Source organism: Struthio camelus, chromosome 14, assembly GCF_040807025.1.
Source record: "Struthio camelus isolate bStrCam1 chromosome 14, bStrCam1.hap1, whole genome shotgun sequence".
NCBI lineage: Eukaryota > Metazoa > Chordata > Aves > Struthioniformes > Struthionidae > Struthio > Struthio camelus.
The window spans coordinates 3,221,013-3,243,494 of NC_090955.1; the positions used below are offsets into that span (position 1 = coordinate 3,221,013).

A 22,482-nucleotide genomic window follows, 5' to 3' on the forward strand; every position below is an offset into this window, starting at 1 on the left:
CTTTGCCGAGTCAGGTAGAGACTTCTCCCACGAGAAGGAAAGCCACACTAGTGTCCTATTTCTATAAGCAAAGGCATTAGAGAATCACCAGCTAGTATGTAATTAACCCTCAATAAGTAAAGTACAATTATTTCTAGGCTAAACTAAGTTTTAGAATAGAGCCTTCCATCTTGTGGTTAAATCTGTAGTTCCCTTTTTCAATGCGGGCTTGTCTAACTTATCATCTGCCATCATTTCTGAAGTACCTACCACATTTGTACTTAAAAGACAGCAGTTGTAAAAGAAACCCACAGGGAGATGACCCAGAGGATATTTTAACAAACAGAGCAGACTCTTTGCGGGACTTTTGAGAAGCTGCAGGTAAGCTCCTGGGATATGTGTTGTGTTTGTTTTTATCTTGTTTTCAAACTGCAAAGGTCCCACTTTTCAAAGTCACCCTTGCGTTACACTGGGAAACGTGTCTGGCGTCTGCTTCTGACCAGTTGACTCTGAGACAGGGGAACACATCGGTTTTAAGTAAAATCGTTACTGTTTAGAGGCTATTTTCTACGGTTCAGATTTCTGTTTTCCTTTAAGAAGGAGTATATCCTTTACTTTCTGCTCTCACTTAACTTTTTGCCATATATAATCAAAACATAATTGAGGCTTTTACTTCATCCTGAGAACTTACTATATTAATTGTTGCAGAGGAGCTTAATGCTGTTGCAGATTTCTAGTAAGCATCTTTACTTAAATACACTTGTTTTGATTCTGGTTTTAGTACTTTATCACACAAAGTCAACAAGGTCTCACAGACTGCTAGGTGTTCTTTTAGTTTGTAGCTGTGGAAATACCTCACCGCTAACACAGCTATGGAAATGTCTCTTCCAAAAGCTAAATTTTCAGTCTTAGGCTGATAGCAAGAAAAAGAAAAGTAATGTTTTTCAAAACAAGAAAGGAGAACATAAACTGATAGAAAGAACATGGATAATAATTGAAAACTAATCTGCATTACAGTTTATACCCAATTACAAACGAGTAAACTGCTCCTCAGGATATGTTTGCTCTGCGTGGTCGCGTGTTTTCAGCCAGCAAAAGTACCTTTGAAAAGCTGATCCTTAGGATCTTTTCAGAAGTTTGGAGAAAAGAATGTGGCCGAGAAGAATGAGAATCTTTATTTTTTGAGGGCAAAGTTCAAAAGTGCATAGGTACCTGAACCCTCTGTAAGGAGGCCAGGGAGACAGACAGCTTTTTAGTTGTGCTGAACGTCAGAGTCATCCTGAAGCCAGTGCACTGAGAGTACCTGAGTTAGTGAAGGACGTGACTCCTAAGCGGTTGTAAAACATGAGAGTTTTTTTTTTTAAAAGGTACTGAAATGGTTACTTAAAAAAAGAAATTCTTTTAGCAATAGAACTAATGAAGGCTATTTCCCAAAGTCTTGTAGTTGTACCTCATGTTTTATTTGATCAAAGCTTTGACTGCAGCTGGGGAATCACAAAACTCCCTCTCCGATGTGAGTGGAAAGCTTGTGTCAGCCTCTCTTTAGTGGGTTCTCATTTTTTTAATCCAGCTACTTAGTTCACATTAAAAGAACTTAATATACTTGAAACTGCTGATTCTTTTTGTAGGTGGCCTATGGGAGAACTGCAAGGAACATGATGGATAAAGTTAATAGGCAGCAATAAAGAGGTGTGTGCATGCATAAAAACACATGCGGACACATCTGCAAAGTTTACGGTTGTGTTCTTGCCAGAGGTGCACTGGGGTTATTGCTAGCTTTTAAAAAAAAAAAGCTAATTTTTATTTTCAGTGACATGAAGTTTCTATATTTTTACTTTTTAATGGAAAAATAAAAACATTATCAATATGTTTAATAGTCTCATGAGGTAAATGAACTATGTAATGTTTTTTAAAGGAGGAAAAAACCCTGATGCCAATAATTTGTAGAAAAAAAGTTTGGAAATATGGACCACATCCTAGCAGTTTTTATTCATTAAGTTTTTGATCAGGTAAGGTCTAAGTAATAATAGAGAATTTGTATGAAGTAGCAGTACCACAGGCTAGGCAGCACAGGTGTGGCAGAGGTGGTCAGAGATCACCCCGGTTTGCAGGGACCGTTGTAAACTTGTGTTCAGTCTACATAACGTCCTCCAGAATAGTATCATCATTTTGTGAAGCAGAGGTCTGTACGGTAGTCAAGGGATGAAATCTAAAAGAACAAACTTTTCATGAATAGTAATGCAATGAGAAATAAATACTCTTGGCGGCATTGTGTAGGCATAAATGTATGCTGTGAACAATAGTTACCTGACTGTGATGCAAATAGATTTTGGGAAAGCCAAAGATGTCTAGCCAAAATGTCTTCCAGGATCCCAGCATACGAAGAAACAAACCCTGACTCCCCAGGAACAGTCAGTTAGAAAACTCCAGAGGTTCAGTCAGCCTCACGCACGTTTTGGCTAGCGGAATCCTGGATACACACAGAATAAGAATATAGCTAATGAGTGGATTTGGACATTGAGAAACACAGAGCGTACCGTAGATTATGCCTCACTTGAATGAACTCGGCATTCATACACCATTTTTAAAAATAGTTACTCTGCAGCAGAAGTACCCCAACTGTGATCAACTGGATTGCTTCCAGTCCTTGGGTTATTTATTGGAGGTTCAGGGAGAACTGATGGGCCAAAGATGTTTTCTCTGCTCATTACCAACTGAAAATATGATTTTTCCATACAAGCAATTGCTGTAGATGCCCTAGGGAAGCAGCATGATTGGACTGGGAGGGTGTATTTCTCTTTTGTAAGAACATCTTGGAAAGCTGCTGTTTGGTATATCCATGTTGTTTATGTTAGGTTATACACGAATAATGATAACACACAGATTTTTTTTTCCCCAGTACTTCATGAAACAATCTGTAGGAAGCATAAGAACACGCTGTTTTTAAGCATTAAAAATAGTTGCTCATTTAAATTAGAAACAAACAAAATAGTTTATCTTACACCGTATAATTAACACTGGAGAATTAGCCTTGAGGTAAGCACTGAGATTTCTTCTTCAGCAAGCTTTATTGAAATTGCAACTGGAAAGTAAAATCTGACAAGCAGCCATTTTATAGGGCAGCTAAAAATATGAATACTTCTCTTCGTGGAGCAAATGAGGCTCTATTGAAAGCAAATATACCAGAACCCCCTTGGCTCCTCTCCCTGAGGAGATGCTGTAGGTCCACGACTGCTGCTCTGAACGCACGACAGTGTTGAAAACAGTAGCTTTTTCAAGTGGATTTGCCAAAAGCAAAGGGAGCAAAATGAAATGTAGTTAATGGTACTCATATTAAATTTAGCTATGACAACATGTATTCTTCTGCAAGGAAGGAGAAGACTCTGTGCTCTGCAGGGTGGCAGTTTCATTCCTTTGATAATGTGGATATACCTGTACCATGCTCCACGGTTTGTGTGCTTACGCTTGGGGTTGTTCTCATTTTTAGCTATCAGTCTGTGTCCTGTTACCTGGTTAATATGATGACATGGCATATATGTTGATATATGGCCTCTCTCCTTTACTATCTAAAGATCATGGTCAACATACTGAGACTTTTTCTGATCCTCCTTTGGACAACGAACATGGTTCACCCAAACATACTTCAAGTTGAAGGAGGTAAGGCATCTTCTTTCTGATCAATATGTTGCTTTAGTGGGTGACCAAGACCCTGCTATGTGTAGTCAAATGGGCTATTCTACACATAAACAAAAGAGAGCCATAGCATGAGCACAGCAGCACGAATGGCCATACTGTGTTAACACACTTCCTGGGATAGTTTTACCCTGTATCAGTTAGATTCCTCACAGCGGAGGAATCCAGAGGACCGCATTGTCAGGCTGTTCCCAAAAGGCAGTTTGGACATGGCACTTTGCCTCGAGGGGGAAAAAATACGAGGTGTATAGATGCAAGCTGTGCTGTGCTGCTTGGCCGCTGGGCCAGAGAATGGTCCCTCGCCCAATGAATTTAACAACATAGATGTAGCCAGAGCAAAGTTATTGTTCCAGCAAGCTTGCAATTTAAGCTCCAGGGACAAAACTACAGTTAGTTGCAGAAACACCAAGACACAAAGCATAGTTTGCAGTAATCCTGGTTTATCGAGGACGTTAATCCTGACATTTGCTTGTGAGCCTCTCAACAATGACCATTTCACAGAAAGGAGTTCAAGGTGGTTTACGTCAGGGTTTTCTGACTGTTCATGAGGCAGTATTCCTCGTGTGAGATACTTGCTTGAAAATTGAGCAAGTGGGCTTTTAAGGTTGAAATTATGGGAAAAGAAGTGGGGACTGACTTCCCGTAACTGCCTGAGAGATGGCAAATGAGGGAGGAAGGGCTCTGAAGAACTTTAGAAATGAAAGGAAGTAGAGTGATTATTTCATTGCCTTGCTATTTATATGCTAACATTTTTTCCCCAGCATGGTAACTTCTTCATTTCCATATGGGCTCCAGAAATCCCTCTTATTCTGTCATTTTAAGTTATCATTGCCATTCTTCTGCATTGTCTTCTATTCGTGCTTAATGCCTCTGTTCATCATACTTTTATTTTTCTCACATACAAGTTCTAGTGGCTGCCAGCCTCCTCTTAGAAAGCCCCCATATCGTGCTCTTTTGCAAGGGTCCATGGATGCCAATTGATCATATGGCTGATCAATTGATCAGCTCCGTATCAATACAGAAGCCCAGTGATACAGTGACTATGAGGACTGAGTTGAAAGACCTGAACTTAATTTTTTAAACAAGCTAAATGTATATGTGTAATATGTCATTGTGATTTTCAAATTGAACTTGTAGAAAAAAAATCTTTTAAGTAAACTCTTATTTGATGAAGTTCTGGTTGTTATTTTAAAATGGTCTTCAAGATTAGAAACATTTTTTTAAGAAGCTGTTAAGATAATATAATACTGAAATGAAATTGGTGATGCTTTTCTTGTGTTGCTCATTACTTTTAAGTAGCTATTGCTGTGAACAGTTCACTAATAAAAGTGAAATAGATTAGTATATCATCAGTGTTTCTATTTTCTCCCTTTCAGTTCAGGTTTTCCCACCTACTAATTTCACCCTTACGGTCTCTGCATTAGCAGAAGTCTTTTTACACTGGAAACCAAATCCTAATCAAGAACAAAAAAACTATACTATTAGATATGACGTGGAAATCATAGCTCCTGCATCTGAAAAGGTATGTCTCCAATAAACCCAGCATTCACATTTCTGTTCAGTTAAATATACTGCACCAAAACAGGGTGCAGTAGGTGTGATAGGTCTTCTACAACATTGGCATGTTCAAATTATTTATTCTTTTTTATCATAAGCAAATATGTTCAGCACTGGAGAGACTGTCTTTCACCTTTGTTTAAGGATACAGCTCTGCTAGCAGAGGGGTTAGCCCAGGGAATTGTCAGGCTCTGTAACATTCGTCTTGAAGAGGAAGTTGGATGCTGGTATTAAGTGACATTGCTCCCTGTTCAAGTCAGTGCATTTCATTCAGATTAATGCCAGAGCAACAGTAAAATGTTGCACCATATTTCATCACAGTTATACACTATAGACAAATTTTTCATAAGATAAGGATCCTGCTGTCTTAACTAACAAACCCCAAGCACTTCTGGTGCAAATTATTTGTGCTGTCTAACTTTAGACACTTAAATTTCCCAGCTAAGCTACCTGGCTGCTATGTCTCTGCTCCTTATGCAGACAGTGGAGACAGTGGAGCAGTTTGCTCTCAGGGGCTGTTTAAAGCACTTAATTCAAGATTTTGCTCTGAATCACTGTCTGTGGGACTCCCTCTCTGGAAGGACAGGATGGCTGTGTATCTCTTGGGCAAATCAGATTAACAGTAGGTGGTGTGCACAGCCTTCAAGGTTTCAAGTAACTGTACAATGGGACATTTAGCTTAAAGCCCATCCTTAGTAGATCAGTCTTTGCAGAGGTCTTAAGCATCATACGTGATGCTTATTTGATTTTTTTTTTTAATTTCAAGTATGATACAAAGAAGACTCACAGTTTCCGAACAGCTGTACTTCACAATGGTTTCTCTGCACGCATTCGGACGTTACTTCTCTTTAATGACCTTCAGATGAAAAGTGACTGGGTGATGGGTGAGCTGAAGCCTCCGCCGGGTAAGATGGAAGGCAAGGCAGGGCTGAATTTTGTGTTCAGTCCTAGTCTGTGGACTAGCTATGAATAGGTGAGCAGCTTAATACGTTAAAAAATAGGGCATTTCCCCCTCTCTCTGCAACACTGATCTTGCAAAATGAATTAGTCCAGGGCCTTTTTTTGGCCTTTGGAGCCTGGAATACAATCTGGAGATGCACGACATGCAAAACCCTTGTAAAGTTTTCTGAAAGGTCCTTGCTAAGGCCAGGGTAACCTACTTTCATACACTCTAGGATATTAAAAGATGAAGTTGCCTGTAATCATGAGGTGTGTCTTTCATATGTAATGGTGCTGTGTGGAACAGCATTACTTGCACTATTTTGGAATCTTTATCAGTCCTGCAATTCATAGCGTTATCTGATGCGGAGGAGGATTAGATAAAAGAGACATAGATATAACGGGCCAAAGACTATAATCAAAGCGTTTTAGAAACATGAATTTCTTACGACATTTGTAATGAGATTTTTTTTCCCCCCCATTTTTATAATTCCTTGGCTCTGTAGGTGCTGCAGAGACATCAGTCACTAATTTGTCCTGCGTTACTTACTTCACCATTTATAGTACTGTTTCTCTCCGTTGCACTTGGTTTCCTGGCAAAGGGGCACCAGAAAATACAGAGTACTTTCTATTTTACAGGTTAGTTTCTCCTCCCATTTTTGTCGATGATGAATTTCTTGAAAAGCATCATGTCTCACAGATATTTTAATTTAGGTATAAGACCTACACTGAAGAATGTCAAGATTATATCAAAGACAAGTGGAACAGGAATATTGAGTGCGGATTTTCAAGGACACATATTGATCCTGAAGAGGTTGATAATCTCATTGTAATACACATTAACGGGTCTAGCAAGTACGCTGCAATCAAACCTTTCCAGCAGTTATTTAACCAAAATGCCATCGGTGAGTAAAAGTACATTTTTTTTTTACATTATAAAAAGTGTCAATATAACTTTCTTCCCCTGAGTGAAATGGTTGGAGGGAAATTGAAAAGAACTTCTTTCTGCACTAAATTTCAACCGTCAAGCAGGAGTGCCAAAAGATTTGTGAGAGACTATTAGTGGATTAAATGGTTCTCGGTGCAGGCAAAAGCATGTGCTGGTTTCACATGGGCGTCTTAATGAAATTGGAAGAGCCAGTAAGACAAAAGTTGATAGTTTTAACAAACTGAAAAAATGACAATGAGAATGAGAGAATGAGAGCGACAAAACTAAGAGCTAGAAAACACCAATTATTTAATCCATTTGTTAGCCAAAGCATTATTTCCAATATGCCTTTTCTATTTATTTATTCAATATACCTTCAAGTACAGTGTTTACTACTTTTTATTATATAGTATAAGGATTTTCTTTAAAAGAAAAAAAAATATGATGTTCAGGCTAACAATATCCTTTTAAAGAAAGGCATTAAACTGTAGAATAAAAGGTAGTATGCAGCCATGACTGTCTATCACATTTCATCCACCCAAATCATTTCCTTTCCTTCATTAGTTCTATAAATTTTGCTTTTTGAAAACAGATAACATGTCCCTTTTTTTCTTGCTTAACAAAATAAAACATTTGACAAACTTTCTTCTTTGAAATCATCTCCCTAACTGTTGATCCGTTTCTTTGAATTTGCTCCACTTTTCAGTAACTTTCCTGGTTACATCTGTCTTTCCTGAAAAGAAGTTTTTTCTTCCTGGGTCAATCATTAATTTCATGCTTTTGTAAAAAAAGAATTTAAAAAATACATTTCCCCCCCTCTGTAATCTAGTTTTCCAAAACTTTTAAGTGGATTTTTAAAAACTGTTTTCCCTTATTTTCCCTAACATAGTTCTTTCTCTTAAACCTTTATCTTTTCTGCCCCAAATGTGAAGTAAATTGAAGCATTATAGTCCCTACTAGGAAACACTATCAAGTTATAAATTGCTCCAATTGTTAGTATTTAAGCTTTGCTCTATAAATAACTTACTGGTACTGCTTTCGTTTTGTAGAGAAAGTGAATGTTCCCAGAAATGTCACTGTATTCCTAGAGCAAAATGATCTCTTGGCCAAGTGGGAGAAGCCAATTTCTTCTTTCCCTAAAGAATGTTTTGAATATGAATTTTACCTCTGCAACTTGCAGTCAGGTAACAAGCAGGTAATAATTACTTCTATTATGCCCAGGTTTTACATAGTGTTCCTCTCTCTGAGTGAGTTGACTGCCCTGTATAGCTAGAAGTTGCAGCCCGGTGAAAAAGTCTTCAGATTCATGGACATGTCACACATTTAGAATGATTTGAAATCAAACCTGCTATTGCTTCCTTTTTCAAACTATGGACTTCCAGTGAAACCTCTGTCCCACGAGTCACTAGGGCTCAACAAAGACAAAGTCTCACCAGTTTTCAAATTCTTCCTCTTTTTTCGGACATCTTTTATGTCTGCCACAAACTACCCCCAAGTGAGCTAGGAAAACAGAAGGGCAAGAATTGGAGTTACTCAGTTTTATGCACCTGGGTTCAGAAGAGGAGAGGTATATGCCTGGAGATAATGGACAATTCTGAAAATCCAGCATTAAGTGTGTGAAGGAGGGATCCGAAAATGAGACATCTTTCAAAAACTTGGCTCTGAACTATGGTTGTACTAGTAAAGAAATTATACCTGCAAAAATAAAGATCTTACGTATAAGACGAGGCTTGATGTTCACTGTTAATCTAGTAAAGGAGTTAAAAAAAAAAAAACTGTAATAAACATGATTAAAGTTTACTTTCTGAATTTTTTAGTCTTAAGCAATCTGTAACAGAACAATATTGGTTTTTTAACAGATATTGAAAGTATCATCAAATGACTTCAGACTGAGAATTGATGTTACCTGCAGATATTCCATACAGATACGAGCTAATCATTACATATGTTGTGAAAGAGGATTCTGGAGTGACTGGAGTGAAATTCGTTATGTTGGTAAGAGTGACATGCTTCTGTCTCGTAATAAATATTAATACATTGCTGAAAGCAAACACTGCCTAATCATGAGCATGCACAACACCAAGTAATTTCAAGAGAAGCCAGGAAAATACATATTTGAGGAAGGAAACTGACTTGTTATTGCCAAGGGTAGCTGAGTCTTTGCTCCATTACAAGCAAACAAACAAACAAGGACCCAAACAAACTTTTGGACGTATACAGGACTTTTTTAGACAGTGTTTTGTTTTTGCATGCTTGCGTTTTCAGAGACTGCTTTAAACTAACTTAAGTCCTAAGATTCTTTTAAAATCGGTAAGAGTAAATATATTTTCAAGGATCAAAATTATCAATGAACACAGCAAAGAGAAATAAATATTTCTATGTGCTATGTTTCTATGTGCATAAACATCATTATGGCTGTATCACTACTAAGAAAGACCCAGAAAAATGGATACTGAGGCATCCAAGCTTTAGAACTAGCTAGAAAGCATTAAATAAACTATAAACAAAAGTAAAGCAAGTCCTTCTGAAAGACCAGTTAGTCTTAGTGGAGAAATCCATATTTCCTCTGATTTTCTGATTTTGGAGCATTATTTCCATCATAATGCAGAGAGAGGGATGCCACCTCCCCAGACATTTTGGAAGTACCTCTAGTTTTCATAGAACGCTCCACCTGGTTCCTAGCCTGAAGCAGTTTCTTTTACCCTGTCAATTCTGAAAAGACTCAAGAGTTGGCAATAGCTCGGCTTGAGATCATATCCGAGGAATTCAACACACCTGTATTATTTCTGTAGTTTTTATCTGTATTTCCCTGGCAAACATTGTGATGTTTGTGCTGGAGGTTAATAAGAATGGTCATGTCAAGTATTACTTTACTGGAGCTATCTGAACTCTTAAATGTGGGAAAACATAGGACGGTTTCGTGTCTTTGGAACATGATGATTTGCCCCACTTCATTCTGTATCTCCTGCTTGCTGAACATATTTTTCTGGAAATAACAGTTTTCTTATCATGGCACGTTATCAACTGTTTGCTCTTAGACATCCTCCCTTGCTCTTATCTTTTGAGTTTCTTCACTTCCTGGTTTTCACTAGAAAAAAAGAAGTCCATTACTCTCTCCTGTTTACTGTACTTTTCCCTCTTGTATCTATCTGTTTGCTAGTGAATGTGATTAAATCTGCCTGTGCTTTGCCTCCTAAGCCCTAATCCATCCCCTCAGCTCTCCCAGCCAGCTTCATGGCACAGGCTGGGTCTCAGGAAGGGAGGCTCAGCAGGCCAACAGCTTACCAAGGGGCTGGCCAAATACCGCTGGGGCAGTTTATTAGCCTCGTGCACCTAGCTGGGAAATATTCCAATGAGTCCAGTCTTAAGACCACTAGACCTCTTCTGAGCCCTTATCCTGAGTAAAAACACTGGACTAGACTGTCCATCCTGTAGTAGCAAGCCTCTAACTTCATTAAAAATTGAAACACAATTATGATTCCTTTCTTTGGCCTGTGGTGATTAAACCCTGTGAAACGTAGCCATACACTGCCAAACTAGCCATTGTAAAAATGCACCTTGATGCCACCTTTCTCTAATAAGTTGTTTCGAAGCGTTAACAGTCAAACAAAGCTAGATACAAAATCATTACTAGGGCCAAGTAGACTGGCGATGCCCATTAACTATGCAAGACTGATAAAAATCAAATCTGTGAAAAAGTAGGTATGTATGAATAACTGCTGCCATGGTTCACTGTTTAGAAAATCCATAAGCCAACTCTGGGGCTGAGAAGTACATCTGGGGCTGAGAAGTACTTCACAACACATTTATGTTGTCCTGATTCTGCTTCCTCGGCAAAGCCGAACCAGTTGAGGACACCTTTATGTCAGAGGAAGCACTAGCTCTCTTTGCTGCAGAGTGTGACAGTGGCTGAGGAACCTGGAAACATCTTCCTTATGGGCTCCACTACTAACGGAGAGCAAATGGCAAATACGGAAAATTCATTTTGATGATTAAAAAAAAAAGGAAGGTAGCCTTCCATGAAAATTTGCAAAAATGTCCAAAATATCTGAGGACAAGTCTAATTAGTTTTACAAATCTTCATTTTTTCCTACTTATGAAGAGAGCTTTTTAAAGGCTTGTTACAGTATAAGTTACTGTGCAAGTTGCTGGATTTCAATATGTACTTCTGCCCATCTGATTATCTTTGCTGTTACCTTGCTGGGTGCTTCTGAGCAAGTTTCATGTCTTCCCTCTGTTTGCCTGTCTCGGCTGGTTAGTGTATTACGGGGAAATCTCTCGATGTGCATTTGCATGTGGTTAGTCACAACAGCGCGCTGTGCTGGGCTGGTAACTCCTGGTACATCCTGGAAGGAAGCCCAAGGAGGAGCTCACTGTGCAAATCCACATGGCAATAGCCCAGCCTCTAACTGCTTTTTGTCCCACACCTATATCTCAGTGTAGTGAGACATAGTGATGCCTGATCATGCCTTTTTGGGGGCCACTGCCAACCAATGAAAGATGGAACGATCTTACTACTTTTCAATTTTTGCTCTGGAAAACACAGACATTTCCCCGCCTTTGTGCTGGGAAGCTTAAAATTGATTTTATGGGACTTAAGCATTTTCCACACCCTGGCCCCATGATCCTCCAGACTTACACTACACATAACTTGGCAGGATTGACAGTTACATCCTAAATCTTATTTTCTTGTAAGAGTAATGATAATCCTGAACACAAAATTAACCATCTAAACCCATTTGTAGTTGAAAGGTTAACTGTGTATCGCTGTTGCAATGGTACAAAGGCCCAGAGCTGAGTCATGCAATCCTTTGCTCATGGCATTATCCACATTGATCTTAGTGACTGCAGTGACTACAGCTATCAGTGGAGATAGCAGGCTCAGCTCCTCATTTCACAGAAACAAATCTGACCAAAATTGAATATTGTTTTGTCTATAGCATCAATAAACCCAACACTCCTGCTGCTGCCCGATTTATGTCCTTTCAATTACCTAGTAATGGCTGTGCTGACATCTTGAAATATAGGACATGTACTTATCATAAGCACACACAGACTCAGCAACCTTTTGAAAAAGCAGTTCAATGTAAATGTCGTTGTTATATGGCATAATGTGGCACAAAATAATGTTCCTGGTCACTAAGCATGCCTTTTAAAAATAGAAGCACTGTCCTTGATAAAAATATGCTTCTGCTCGCAGGCAGAGGCACTAGAGGAATTCTTTCTGAGGGAATATAAGCAACTAACCCACAAGAAAAATTGGTGGTTTCAATGTCTCTTTTACAGGCAAGTTTATTAAGCCAGACAAGTCACTTTCTGGCTATAAAGGATTAACAGAAATGAAGAATGGTTTAATGGAAAGCAAACTGTTTGTGCCTGAGATTATAAGCAAACAGTGTTTTTGCTGAGTACCAGACGTGCGTGTGTTGCATGGAACTGCACATCTCAGGATGTTAACATACCCGATCACATCATCCTAGTAGTGCTCACAGGCCTGGCTCCTCGCACTTCTGAGCTTGCTTTCTCCTTCATATTAAAATGAAAGAAATCTATTAGTGAAAGCAGAAAGTCAATGTCACGGAAACAATTCTTGAAGCTGCAAGTTTCTTTTCTAATACTAGATATGAAACGTTCATAGTATGCTTATTAAATTGTGATTGCTTGAATATAATCATAGCAACCAGCTGATGAAATCTTTCTAAAAGTGTGTTTGAAATAATCTGCACTAAAAATATATATAATTTCTTTTTTCTTAAAATTCAGGGGGAAACAAACAGAAGAATTCCATAGCCTGGATTCTCGCTCTGCTTTGTGTGTCCTCATGCTCCATAGCCCTGCTTGTTGCAATAATATGCAAAATGTAAGTATCAACATCTTCTTTCTAATTACAGTCTAATTACTAGGTGTTGAACGGATGTGGGGTGACATTAAAAGCATTGCTTAATTTTCAGAAAGGGCACTGAGTTTGGTGTTCAAGCATAATTATACAAAACGAAAGTACTGAATAAGTGATAATCAGTCTCATTAATTATCAATAATAACATTCAACAAAACTGGTGGGGCAAGAGGGTTATTCACTTTCATTTTAAATGACAAAACCTTATACTGAGTGAGGTGAACCTGTCAAAAAACTGTTTGTCCTTATCTTCTTTTCTAACTTAAATGGCTCTAGTTGGGTCAATGATTTCCACAGGAGGATTCCATCTTTAACCCCAGTGAAAGCTGCTGAGAGGATCCTTCACAGCTAACGTGTACAGGCCAATATATTCCCAGTCTTGTCTTCTTCAGCCTGCACATCTACACTCTATCTTAGGCCCCCCGTACACATAGTCTGAATTTCAGGTGATGACAGGGAGCACGGTAGATGCTCTGTGAAGGTTAAAAACTCAGGGCCTTTGTGCTTGCTGCTCCTCTTTACCCGTTAACAACAGCAAATGCGTTTAACTGCTGTTTGTTACAAATTTTTTAACTATTTGTTGCAGCTTATTTTTAATCACTACAGAGGCTATGGATGCCAGGTAGTGAAAACAGATACCCTATAGCCAAGCTTCTCAAAACATTCTGTAAAAAAAACCCAGACGCGCTTTGACTTTCTGTAGCAGTGACTAGTCAGGTCATAAGTGATGAATTAAAGAATCAACGATGTAATTACCAGCTTCTTCCCTGAAACGTGTAGCAAGCAGCAATTATCAGGTCCACAGTCAACATAGCTCCCAGTAATGTAAGTGCTGTCTTTGAATCTGCTAATTTTTTATTAATTTGTTTAATGCTCTTTAAATTATTGGCCATCCTGATGTGTCCTTAGCTATTTTCCTTTCCATACTACATTTCCTTTATCAAATAAAGGTCTTGTCTGCAGACATGTTGTATTAGAATAACTGTAATTAATTCTCCCTAAAGTGTCTGGTATCTATGATAAACTTAAGTCAATTTAGTTATCGTAGCAGGTCTCAATAAGCAATCCTCTTTGGAACAAAATAGATTAACTCTGCAGAGAGTTTATTCACTTTCTGCTTCATACTAACTTGTGCCTAACTAAGCAGCTTTAACGTGTTAGTGGAAATCCTCAAACCACTCTTCCTTAAAACACTGATTCCTTTATGGATTGACCTGTCCTTATGTCTGTAGGTCCTCCACTGTTCCAGTGTCACCTTGTCCAGCAGCCTCCTCTCTGTGTGGGGCAGCCAAACATCACCTGCCAATACCAGTTGGCAGTGAGTTCACATATTGGCAGTAGCAGTCAGTCACGAAGCTCCATGTTTTCCTATGGAGATCTTCAGAAATCTCAGGCTTGACTGCCTGCTTTGGAGGTTTGTGTGTCCAGGCCCATCCACAGAAGAGTCCTAGAGTACAAGAATCTACAGACACTGTCAAAGCCCTCCTAAAAGAGCTTCATTGCTGAGTCAAAGCAAAGGAACTATGATAGCACAAGGGCTCCAGTAATACTCCCACTACAATCGATACAATGAAGAACTGGATTTCATTTTTGCCATAGACTCCAGAATTATGTGGATAAAAATCCACAAGTGTCCTGGAACACCATAACAAACATCCAAGAAGCCATCAAAATTTTCTTTGATTCTTTGCGTCCATTGGTGTTTGCCTAGTAGATGAGTGATCACTTACTGTCCGTAAGATTCAGCAAGTATTTGGTTATGACGCGACTACACCCTGCAAAGAGCCTGAAACAGATACAGGGGAAGAAAAAGATACAGGGGAGGAGTTCTACCCACAGACTAGCTCAAAGAAGCTGTACTAATACATTTTAGGAACTTTATTACATTAGGCAAATTTAAACTAGCTTTTCCGGGTTCAGCTGCTTGCCGGTGCATTGGTTGCTTCCAGGAGTGTCTCTCTGCCTGGCTGGTATAGAACTCCCTAGCACCCAGAAGGCTCATTACGTACCATCTTTGCCAAAAGTGATTAAAATTTTATCTCTCTGCTTTATTAAATTTCATGAACTTGCTATTTTCACGCCACCCTTCCCTGCTCAATATCCTTGCCACCCTCTTTTCTTGATCTTCCCTTTCTCTAATCTGCCACCCCACGTTGGGAGGAGGTGGGACGCGCAAAAAGATCAAATGCAGTGCTTAGCCTGCACATTTATTGTAGCTGCAGATTTAAAAAAAGAAGAAAATTAGAGCAAGTTCCCTGGATCACAGTTTCAGTCATACTCTCAGTTTTCGCCGCTGTTGAGAATTCATGAAGTGTATCGTGTGATCCAAGCCACAGAATCATTTCAAATGTGATATGATTTGAAGGCATTATAAGGAATTTCATTATACCAAAGAGTTCTATAAATTTTTCTGTGTACTTTTTGGTGATTGCCTGCACCAGCGATAAAGACCACTGTTTTGGAAAAATACTACAAGGCAAAGTAGCTCTTTGGGACTGTTTGGCTAGTCTTTTCCCTTTGCTTACTTGCACAAACAGATGGGGATACCACCTTGAAAAAAAACCTCAACTGAATGTTTTCCTAGTTTGCCTACTGTCTTTCTGAATGAGCATCTTCTGTATCTCCTTAGGCTGTGTCTTGGAATAACATTTTCTCCTGGAGGGTGAGCCCACAGGAGGATGTACTTAGTAACTTGCTCCCAGCTGCTCTCCGCTTAATTGAGATCAGGATAGTCACTCGAAAATACATTCAGCAGCCCTGCATACCCTCATAAGAGCGTGGCCATCCCACCCACCAGCAGGTACCCCTCTCTCTTCTGTATCCCACACACGTGCACCAGCAGAGTCACCAAACAGCCACTGCGGGGAAGTCACCTGGAACACGTCACAGGGAATCTCAGGGGAGGCAAGACGCTGAAGAGGCATTCTAAAATACTCTGGAAATAAACATATTTTCAGTCTTGTCTTAGAGATTAGAGGAGGGGAAAGAAGAACTTGTTCTTTTACTTATTTCTCTTTGGCCCTTTAATGACACAGTCTGTGGAAAAAGAGCGCTGAATTTCAGAAGGAAAGACAAAGCACAACAGCTTGAGGCCCTGAAACACTGAGTTAAGCCATGAGGGTCCCCTGGAGCATCTCTGCCAAAGCCTGAGGGTCCAATCAGGGCAAATGGAAGGGGCCATGATCCAGGCAGTGTAGAGGAAAGCAGAGACTTTGGAACATTTTTTGTGACAAAAATATTAATTCACTTAACTCCAACTTTGCAGTGTCCTGCCAAAAAGAACAGGCCCGTTCTGAGACGACCATTATAACCAACCCCACCAATGCCTCACAACAAAAAATCTTGCAGGTGATGGGGCAAACAGCCACCAAGAATCCAAGTGGGCTCTTTAGCTTGCTTCTGCCTCATTTCCACTGGGTGTTCATGCACCCCGCTTCTGAAGTATCTCTCTTCCAGAAGTGACGTTACTTATGCTTTTTGCTGACTCAATAAATAATTCTGGTATGACTTGATCAAAATCTTTTAATGATAAACAGCACAATTAGGAATGCACCAATTCCAAACAAAATGAAACAAAAGCAGATCTTACTGGCTGTATTATACAGCAACAGCATAAATCACAACCACGCTCAGAGCTAAAATAAGAGCAGAAAGCATCCCTGTCTTTGTTTCTTTGCGCATTTTGCAAAGGTTCCTCCACAGCTGTCCAAAATGCTCAGAGAGCCTCTCCATCTCCTGCTACCACCTTTCTCCACGCTGGCTCCTTCTGAGGCTGTTCAGCTCACTGTAGGCAGGTGTCCCCATGGCACGTAACAGTGACAGTCACTCAACCTTTTACTAATCTGCCCTCAGGCCTTCAAAAGACACATGCCACTGACACTTTCGAACCAGTTTGGGCAAAGCTAAACTACTAGTTTGTCCTCTCCATGAGCCCAGGAGGCGGAGGGTAATCTGGTTCTTCCAGCACGACGGGAAGACTCAGGGTTCCTGTTAAGGGGTGTGTATGTGTGGGGGGGGTGAACCAGTCCCTATGTATTCCCATAGAAAGGCCAGGCTTGCTAAATACCTTGCTATCAAGGGCCTTTTTCGATCACGGCTGTACTTAAGTGATCCTGTTTCAGTTGAGCAGTTATTTTACTGCATTTAGATCTAATCTAATCTAATGTCAAGTTCCAATGTAAACCTGGTTTAAGAAAGGAAAATGGTCCTTTGTCATGTCACAAGACAACAATAATTTAAACTTGCACAGTTAAAGCAAACTCTTACTCATTCATTGGCTTCCTCTCGCGCAAAACCGCCCCATGCTTTAAGGAGAGTGACCTATATTTTGACCTTAGTGGGCCTTGTTGGAGCTTGAACACAGAGTCTGTCTCAGGTTAATAAGCTTTCCACGGGTAGTGAGGCTATAGGCTAGATCATGTGGCCTCCAGTGCCTTCCTTCGGCGAGGCTTGGGAAACAGGATTGAGTACAGTATGTTCAGCCATGAAGGCTGAGTATCTACAGCAGAGCTTGCAACGTTGCTACTTGAATGCAGCATGCTCACATGAGTACAGTCACCCGTTAATATGATGCAAAAGACCTAACCGTTAGCAGGAAAGCTGAGACGGGCTGAAACGATGCCAGCAGGCAGAGTGTTATTATTCCCATTCATCCCAGTCCCATTCCTGGGCTACACAGCACCACGTTAGTGACCTGCTCTGAGGTGCGACTGCGCAGTCACCTCCCCCGTGCAGCCAGTGCTGGTTAGACGACTTTCAGCTTTTCAACAGCGGAGATGCACATGTCCCCTAAGAACAGCTCTTTTGCATCCTGCATTGTCTCCCCGCATTCCCACTCCATGCTCTGCACCTCAGTCACAAAACCTGTTCCCTGGGCAGCAATGACAAGATGTCCCATAGTTTGCTAGGTCAGACCTGTTTTGTGAAAAGTGGTATACGGCTTCACTTCACCGAATAATTACGGTTAAGCATCGACGTATCCTTTAAGGCAGTAGCAGCTCTGCCAAGAAGGTTTAACTCCTAACTCATTGTCAGAAGATACTTTGAAGATCCTCTTTCGGGGGGAGGGTGTGGGAGAGAAATGAGGAATTTTTGTATCTCAATATGAAAGCTATGAAAAGGAATAAGTTAGCAGCAGGAATTTATTTTAGACTCCCTGGTGAGGAGGAATAATAGGATAAAAGAAAACTTGACAGGAATTCAAAAAGCTGTTGAAAGAAGAATAGTCATAATAATGTAAGCATTGTACTAACCAGACATCAACCCGGGGAACAGACACAAAATAAACTGGGCACAGGAGCCAAAGATCTGACCTTGATGCCAGGATGAAGGGCAAAGGAGGAGTGCCAGCTCCTTCTCTACCCTTAGCCAGTCCTCTGCGTCTCCATATTTGGCTTCCTGGAAGTCAAGCCAGCTCCCAGAAACAGGCTCTGGATACTAATTCTGGGCTAAATCCTGCAGTCTTCACTCAAGCAAAGTTCCCATTAAAATCTGGCCCCATTTAGACTTCACGCTGTCCCGAGGTAAATTATAGGTTTTAATGAATTCATTTTAGTGGTTCACATGTGAATGCTGTACTCTGGGATATATCAAAGAACAGAGAAAGTTTTGGCAGACAAAGGCACTTTGCAACATTTAGTATCACAAAAAGACATACGTGTAAATGCTTGAGCCAGACTAAAGAGTTTCAGGCAGTGAAGGAGCATTTCGAAGTACATCAACGGGGTGAGTTGTTACACTGCTAAGGGGAACAGTTTACTGTCAGCCATCTCTTGTCCCATTCTTGCCTCCTCCTGCTTCCCTTAGCACACAATTACTTGCACGGCTCTCCTGCCATGAGACATGGGCAGATGATGTCCAGAAGCCATACTTTGAGCAAGAGGCAGCAAATGGTCTCAAATGCCCAAATAAGGTATGTGACAATGCCGCCGCTGGGAAGAAGCGAGCGCTCAAACACGGATCAGAGCAATTAATTTCTTTTGAAGATGGGCCTACTATTAGCAGTTAAAAACCTCAGCGAAGCCCCAGTGGATCGGACCATCTAGCCCACAACTCGGCAACACTGCAACAGGAGCGCAGCTAAGGCGAGCACGCCAGCCTAGCTCCTTCTTGTGGTCCTTGCGCCCCCACGAGCCAGAATGTCCTACTAGCAAAGGCACACCTGCCTAGTCCTTAGAGCATCCATGCACGGACCATTATCTACTCCTTCATCTAATCCCCTTTGAACCTGCTGCTACCATCAGCCTCCAGATGGTAATTACTGAGCGGCATTGGAGCAAGAGGGGCCAAGGGGTGGGAGAAGACATGACTTAGACTCTTTTGCTTCATGCAGCAATAGTAACCTCTTCCCCTGGTAGGGCTAGCTCTCTTCCAGTGCCTCCCAGGAGCAAGGAAGCGGAGGCCAAACCTCCCAGATTTCAAATAAAGTTCATGGCAACGCAGCCACTGGGCATAAGCACCTGCTGGTTTATTTTTTTAGAAACTTCTTCAATTAGAGAGGACAATTCTTTCATATCCCTCCATTACTGTTTTTCACAGAAACCACGTATGGAGTAAACTGTTTCCACCAATTCCAACACCCAGAAACAAATTTAAAGATGCCTTCCCAAATGACTATGAGGTAAAAAAGCATTTTAGTTACTTTTTTCTTTTTCTTTTTTAACAGAAACAATACTTGTGTTTGTGTTCCTAGAAGGCTACTGGTTGAGCGTGTAATTTGTACTGCTAAAGCCTTATGAATTGCAATTTCTCTTGTTAATATTAAATATATGCTACATTTTAAAATGTCTTAGGCAAAACTTGCCAAATAGATAATTTGTGGGTGCAATTAATGCAACAACATGCATAACCATTAACTATGAGTAGGAAATACAATTAGCCATTGAATTTAACTAGTTGTGAGGCTGTTCATGCAATCGTGATTGCTGCGGCTAACTTCTCAGCGGGCTTTGTGATCCCCTTCTCTGACCCAAAGCAGCTGTAGGCTCTACAAATTCCAGGCTACAGCAGCTCATGATTTGGCCTTGTTTGCAGATTAAGCTTTTTGGGGAGGGTTAAAAACAAATGAAAACAACATAAAATGGGAAAGGTTTTCTCCAGCGTACTGGGCTGGAGGAAGGATTAAGAGCCATTGTCTAGAGCTTTTCTAACGTGCAATGCGTTTCAGTCACATGGTGCCGTATCTATAGCTCTGCCTTTGCAGGGAAACCTGCTGCAATTGCTCCTGCCGTAGGGCGCAGCCAGACACATGCTCCTGCCTTGGCAGCGGCTGCAGTTCGACTCCTGGAGAGCCGATTTGCTTTGTGAAACCTAACAATGAGAAATGTTTGGTCCTACTGTTAAGCTGGTTTTAAGCCTTATTATGCTTGCTGTTGCTTCCTGAGAAATACATTTGCCTTACAGATAAGATAAAACTCCTCATTGTCTGCTCACAGGAAACACTGCTCAGTAACTTGATTCTAATTTGTCCCCTCAGAATTTGGGTTTGATTAGTTTGGTATTGTTATTATTCCATGGTCTGGTCAAGGAAACAGGCTTAAAAGATTATGATATAATGTTTCAGTTTGTTTTAATTAAAGTCATCAGTGTAAAGCAACATGACGTATGGTATCACAAATCGGAATAGGAGAAATGGCAAATATTAACTTTGCAGCTAAGCAATATTTAGAAAATGTGAGCTTAGAAAGGCTGTTTTATATTATCAGAAGCAGCACTGCATTATATTTAGTCATCTTTTTATTTAAAGTGAACTCAGCACAGGTAGACAATGCTAAACTGGAAACCATGGGAGCTTTCTGGTTACCCCAGAGCAGCAGCAGGCAAACTCCCCTCCTGCCCTCAGCCCTGGAGGATGGCTGCGATCCTCCGATGAGCCCGTTCCTGTGCCATTTTACTCTCCCAGCTGGACACAGCGCAGAGCCACCCACACCAGCCGTGCCTGACACGGTACGGTAACTGGAGATAACGTGGCCATCTGAGACCATGGCCACCCTCGGTCAGAGGGAGGTGGCACCTCTGCAGGCAGTGGTGAAGACATGGCCGTAGTATCTCTGCTGAGATCACCGAGGAGAAGGAAACTGAGGGCAGCTATTCTTTGTGAGCAGTCAGTTCCTAAATTTTGAGCGTAAACATCGGGGTCAACTGAGGAAGACGCCCTGCAGAGGTGGCAACGCGACTCTGCGGCTGCTTTGCTCAACCCCAGATGAGCACTTCTCTGTCTCCCTGCTGACCTTTCACGCTCACCTTCTCACACAGCTAAACTACTGCTTCCGGTGGTCCTGTGTCACCACCGGGGAGACAGGTTCTGCACACCTATCTGGCCCGTGCAGCCTCACTTAGCGGCGAGGGGTCAGGGTCTGGCTTTGCTGCTGCTTATTCGGCCCTGCCTCGAAACGTGCTGCCACCTCCTCCTGGTGCTCTGCCATGGAGAGACGCGTCCTCAGCGACAGCCAGGGAGCTAGGACCACGGCGCTGGGGCCAACGGCAGAGACCTCCCAGCCCCAGCTCTGCCTTCCCCAGCCGCTTGCGCTCTCCCGCGCTAAGGAGGCAGCACAACAAATAGTCGGATATAGATTTGGCCATTGCGTGACTTTGGTAGGACACTGGAGGACAGACCTGAGCTGATAGCAGGAAAATAACGCTGCTTTCACAGCCCCTGTTCAGAAGAGACCAGCGCTCCCCCGTTCGGTCCCTTTGCTGGTCACACAGCAGTGACCAGCCTCCGTGTGAATTTCAAGCCTCTGGTGACAGTCAAGCTCTCCTGTCAAACTCCAAATTCTTTCTTGCCTCTTATCTCACCAAACTTCTTGGCTGATGAATAGTGAACCCCCTCTTTCAGTGCACCGGTTTGAAATGCCTTCATTTTGCAAAATGAGTCATAACTTAGGACTCTGAAGCATTTGTTTCATAACGAACGTTCAACACATACAGGCTTTACAAGACGTTGTGACTAGTCTCTCTTTTTAGTTAGTGCTAAGTTTAGTTGATAATCCTCGGTGACGTCCCAGCTTGCTAGCTAAAAGCCCTCTCTGCTTTCCAGAGAGCACGTACCTGCACCAGCGACACGGAGACAGAGCTGGGGAGTTTTGCTGAGGATCTCCACTGCAGCGCCCTCGAGGACTGCGTCTTCTGAAGCGTGCGCCCGCTCGCCATGAACGCCCGCCGCCGCCACCGCCGGCGCCTCCCGCCGCCTGCCCCGCCGGGCTCCCCCGGGACACGCGGGAACCGCTGCCACCAGGCACCTCACGTAACCACAAGCTACTCAACACGGAAAGTCACAGTTTGAGGAGGGTACAGTGTGCCCTGCAAGTGCTGAGGTTCTCATGCAAAAAAAAGGCTTTTCTGGAAAAGAGCTAATGGCTTTTTTTCTGGTTGGCAGCTAAGATTTTTTGCATTTTTTCGTTTTGCTTTACATACCTCTGACGACTCAAGCGTGTAAAATGCAACTTGGGATTTTTGTGTAGCTCTTTGTGTGGCAGCAGAGTACGCAGCC

At 41.5% G+C, this 22,482-nt stretch overlaps 1 protein-coding gene across 2 annotated transcripts; it reads left to right on the forward strand.

The window, feature by feature from the left end:
- The first annotated feature begins 242 nt into the window (after nucleotides 1-242).
- Nucleotides 243-22,240, forward strand: IL5RA (interleukin 5 receptor subunit alpha). Of its 2 annotated transcripts, XM_068907085.1 has the most exons (11): nucleotides 243-360; nucleotides 3,552-3,636; nucleotides 5,049-5,194; nucleotides 5,996-6,134; nucleotides 6,675-6,807; nucleotides 6,883-7,073; nucleotides 8,146-8,291; nucleotides 8,956-9,091; nucleotides 12,860-12,956; nucleotides 19,530-19,611; nucleotides 22,030-22,240. In XM_068907085.1, the coding sequence occupies exons 2-11, from the start codon at nucleotides 3,555-3,557 to the stop codon at nucleotides 22,120-22,122; spliced, it is 1,245 nt and encodes a 414-aa protein (XP_068763186.1). In that variant the 5' UTR covers nucleotides 243-360; nucleotides 3,552-3,554; the 3' UTR covers nucleotides 22,123-22,240. The 2 variants fall into 2 exon arrangements, with proteins under 2 accessions (XP_068763186.1, XP_068763185.1); XM_068907084.1 differs by lacking the exon at nucleotides 243-360 and having other exon boundaries at nucleotides 3,525-3,636.
- Nucleotides 22,241-22,482: the final 242 nt, after the last annotated feature.

Coding starts and splice junctions, on each gene's coding strand:
- IL5RA (XM_068907084.1), top strand. CDS start 3,525: ATGGCCTCTCTCCTTTACTATCTAAAGATCATGGTCAACATACTGAGA. Junction 6,808..6,882: donor GAGTACTTTCTATTTTACAG/GTTAGTTTCTCC, acceptor ATTTTAATTTAG/GTATAAGACCTACACTGAAG. Junction 12,957..19,529: donor GTTGCAATAATATGCAAAAT/GTAAGTATCAAC, acceptor TGTTTTTCACAG/AAACCACGTATGGAGTAAAC.